Below are 3,884 nucleotides of genomic sequence, written 5' to 3'. Positions count from 1 at the left end.
AATTATCCCTTGTAAGTGTTAAATAGTTGCTTTAGTACACAAAAAATAAAATTAATTCAGAGATTTTTGCTAGCAGACGCTTCATATGATCAAATTAAATTAACATAGGGGGTTCGGCCGGGATGCTGATAGTATTTGCATTGATAGTATAGCATTTGCCACATTAACGAGATTTCTCACCCGCAGGTTTGTCGAACACATTTAACACGTGAGGTCACCAGAGCCCTTGTTATTCTTAATTTTGACATTAACTTTCATTTTTACGCCAGACATATATATCGGTTCAAAATATCGGTTATCCGTCTACTTGATCTGTAATAATCGGCCCTGAAAAACACATATCGGTCGACTCCTTACATATATATAAGTGGGTGAATATAGTTGATTTGGTTGTAGAATCGTTTAACCATAAAAGTGCATCAGTAGTCAATCTACTCATAGTAGTGTTATTAACATCATCAGCATTAATTTATTCCCTTAAACTCAATTTAGTCATATTTTCTTAGTGGCATCAATGCATTTGCAGCTGTGTGACGATGTTGAAAAGTTCCTGTCGTTCTTTAGTAGCAGCAGACAGATGTGTTTGTTTGAAAGTGTTTTTCTCACTGATTGTTTCTCAGATGCGATTAGAGGTGTCGATGCGTGCCTGTGACATGCAAACGCTGCCAGATGTGACTTCAGTCATCAGACTCTCTTTATCTGCTGAGCGTTTGAAGTTTCTGTGTGCTCAGCACCGCTGGAGTCCATTCAAAGCCACAAACTCCCCGAGACACAGGCCTGAGTCTGAAACACTGATTCAGTCTTCAGCGGGAATGTTACTCACACTAGCTGTTTTAATTCATATTGATTATTAGTGACGCTTGTTAAATCAGTCAACGGCAGTGTTCTTTTCGTATCATTGAGTTACTATCATAAAAAAATTTTTTGTTTGTTTTGTTTATATAGTTTTTATTCATTTAAAAAAACGTTTTATTTTTATTCATTTTAGGTAATCAGCTTTAACTAAATGAGACACTATTATAGTTTGAGAGATACTATTTTTTTTTTATGTTTTGAATTAGTTATTTTATTTTTGTATTTTCCATTTTTGCTTTAATAAAGGTTTTAGTAATTTTGTTGTTTTTAATGTTTATATAGTTTTTGTTAATCTCTATTTCAGTTTTAATTTTATTTATTTTAGTACATCAACTTTAACTAAATGAGACACTATTATAGTTTGAGAGATACTATTTTTTTTTATATATATTTTGAATTGGTTTTAATTATTTTGTTTTCCATTTTTGTTTTAATTTGTTTGTCATTGTTTTATTAGTTGTTGTTTTTATTTTTATTTTATTTTAGTACATCGACTTTAACTACATGAGATACTATTATAGTTTGAGAGATACTGTGTATATATATATTTTTTTTTTTTTTTTTTTTTATAATTTTTTTTTTTTTTTTGGTTAAAGTTTTAGTAATTTTTTTTTTTTTTTTTTTTTTTTTTTTTTTAATTTTTTTTTTTTTTTTGCGTTAAAGTTTTAGTAATTTTTCAGTTCTATTCTTTTTTTTTTTTTTTTTAAGTACTTCAACTTAAACGAAAATGAGAAGTTCTGCTTTGGCAACTAGCTGAAAAAAAAAATTTAAGTAACAAAAATATATTTTATGGTTTTAGTTTTAGATTTGGTCAACTACGATAACCTGGCTGAACAAACTCCCAGCACTGATTTTGCTGATATGTGACCCTGGAGCACAAAACCAGTCATAAGTGTCAATTTTTTGAAATTGAGATGTATGCATCATCTGAAAGCTGAATAAATAATCTTTCCATTGATGTATGGTTTGTTAGGATCGGACAATATTTGAAAATCTGGAATCTGAGGGTGCAAAAAAATCTAAATATTGAGAAAATCATCTTTAAAGTTGTTCAGATGAAGTTCTTAGCAATGCATATTACTAATCAAACATTAAGTTTTGATATATTTACGGTAGGACATGTACAAAATATCTTCATGGAACATGATCTTTACTTAATATCCTAATGATTTTTGGCATAAAAGAGAAATGTATAATTGTGACCCATACAATGTATTGTTGGCTATTGCTACAAATATACCCCAGCGACTTAACACTGCTTTTGTGCTCCAGGGACACATGTATTGTGGTTCGGAGCTCTAAAGCTCACTTTGACCTCATGACCTGCTGGGGAGGGCAGAAGATCTTCTTCATCTTCACGGTTCCCTCTCATTGAGTTTTTTGCTGTCAGTAATGATGCTTATCTCCTCACACCAAAGGCCAGCTTTGGTCAGTTGTCCAAGACGTAGTGATTTGTGTCGTGAATGGATGGATGGGTGGGTGAGGGTCTCTAATGCAGCCTCTTCAATGCAGTGATTTAGCTTTTGTTAAACACTTCTTCGTTTGGCATTCCAGGTCTGTTTCCCGCTATCCTGAACCTCGCCAGCAATGCTGAAATCACCACGAACGCCACCTGTGGCGACCCGCTTCCCGAGATGTTCTGTAAACTGGTGGAGCACGTTCCTGGAAGACGAATCCGTAACCCTCAGTGTCGGATCTGTGATGCAAACAGCCAGAATCCCAAAGGTAACGAGACTCACTTCGGCTTTAATCCTCATGATGCATTCAGGTCCGTTCTGACTCTGGAAGAGATGCATACAAATCTCTAAAATAAGTCATGGGTTTCAGTAAGGAATTTAATTAAAAAAAACATACTTTTTTTTTAGATTGTTTACACTTATTTATATAAGAGATGTAAAAGACGTTTCGTGTTCGAGTCATTTTTTTTGAACTGGGTATGTATGGAGGGTCATTAGTTTCAAAAATACTTTTTGTAAAATTATCTGTGGAGTTACATGAGTGTCAAAAACATTTGTAAAAAATATTTCTTCTTTTTCCCCGTCTCTCACTCACTTTTGTACTGAATTTTGTTTATAAACATGAATGTGTGCGTCTGACACCACTGCAGCGTGAAAAATGTATCGCTTTTTTCATCTGAAAGTGCAAGTAAAATTTATTTATTTAGTTTTAAGACTTTTTAGAGTAATATTTACGTTTTGTTAGAAATAAATCATAATTTTTGGACTTTGTGTGTAATTTGAAATTTAAAAAGTTTTTCATTAATAAAATTTAGAATTTTTTCACATTCACTCATTAATCCGAAATTGCTGATCAGATACAATATGGTTTTAGCTGAAAACAATCGATGACGCTTACTAATAGTTAACTGCATTAACTAACAATGAGCAATATATATATTTGTTCCAGTGTTTATTAATTTTAGTTACTAATAAAAATCAGCACTGTTAGCTCAGATACATTAAATAATATTAACAGATGCAGCTATCAATTTTAATAATGTATTAGTAGATGTTGAAATTAACATTAAGAAGTCATACATTAGAAGTCATGTTAACTAATGAAATCTTATTGTAAAGTGTTATCGATTTATCTTTTGAATCAGTGTCTGTTTAGTCATGTTATCTAATCAGTAGATCATTTTATGTTTGTTCAAACAGAGCAACATCCCATTACTAGCGCCATCGACGGCACCAACCAGTGGTGGCAGAGCCCGAGCATCAAGAACGGCCGTCAGTTCCACTGGGTCACCGTCACTCTGGACTTACGACAGGTAGGACTCGCTGTCGAACACGCGTGACGCTCGACTCAAGATATGAGGACGTGAACATGTGAACTTCATCTCCAGAGATGCTCTGAGAGTCACTTCATTTTGAGGAAAAGTCCTGTCAAACACGCACTGAAACTCAAAGATCTTCACCACAAACCACCAAAATAAAACTTCGGTTTAACTTGAAGAACTTATGACAGAAATACAGTACTTTTATATACTGACATGTAATTCTTAAAGGATAGATAGATAGATAGATAGA

At 33.0% G+C, this 3,884-nt stretch overlaps 1 protein-coding gene across 1 annotated transcript in view; it reads left to right on the top strand.

The window, feature by feature from the left end:
* Window positions 1-3,776, top strand: part of LOC107566925 (laminin subunit alpha-1-like) — an 8,297-nt gene extending 4,521 nt beyond the window's left edge. The window contains exons 2-3 of the mRNA XM_016252503.1: window positions 2,410-2,580; window positions 3,513-3,776. Coding sequence (XP_016107989.1) covers window positions 2,490-2,580; window positions 3,513-3,652 — 231 coding nt within the window. The 5' untranslated portion in view covers window positions 2,410-2,489 and the 3' untranslated portion in view covers window positions 3,653-3,776. The remainder of the gene's footprint in view (window positions 1-2,409; window positions 2,581-3,512) is intronic.
* Window positions 3,777-3,884: the final 108 nt, after the last annotated feature.

This window comes from Sinocyclocheilus grahami, unplaced genomic scaffold (genome assembly GCF_001515645.1).
Source record: "Sinocyclocheilus grahami isolate Dianchi unplaced genomic scaffold, SAMN03320097.WGS_v1.1 scaffold1113.1, whole genome shotgun sequence".
NCBI classification, from domain to species: Eukaryota; Metazoa; Chordata; class Actinopteri; order Cypriniformes; family Cyprinidae; genus Sinocyclocheilus; species Sinocyclocheilus grahami.
The sequence above is the reverse complement of the archived record's forward strand: the minus strand, read 5'-3'. Positions and strand labels throughout refer to the sequence as shown.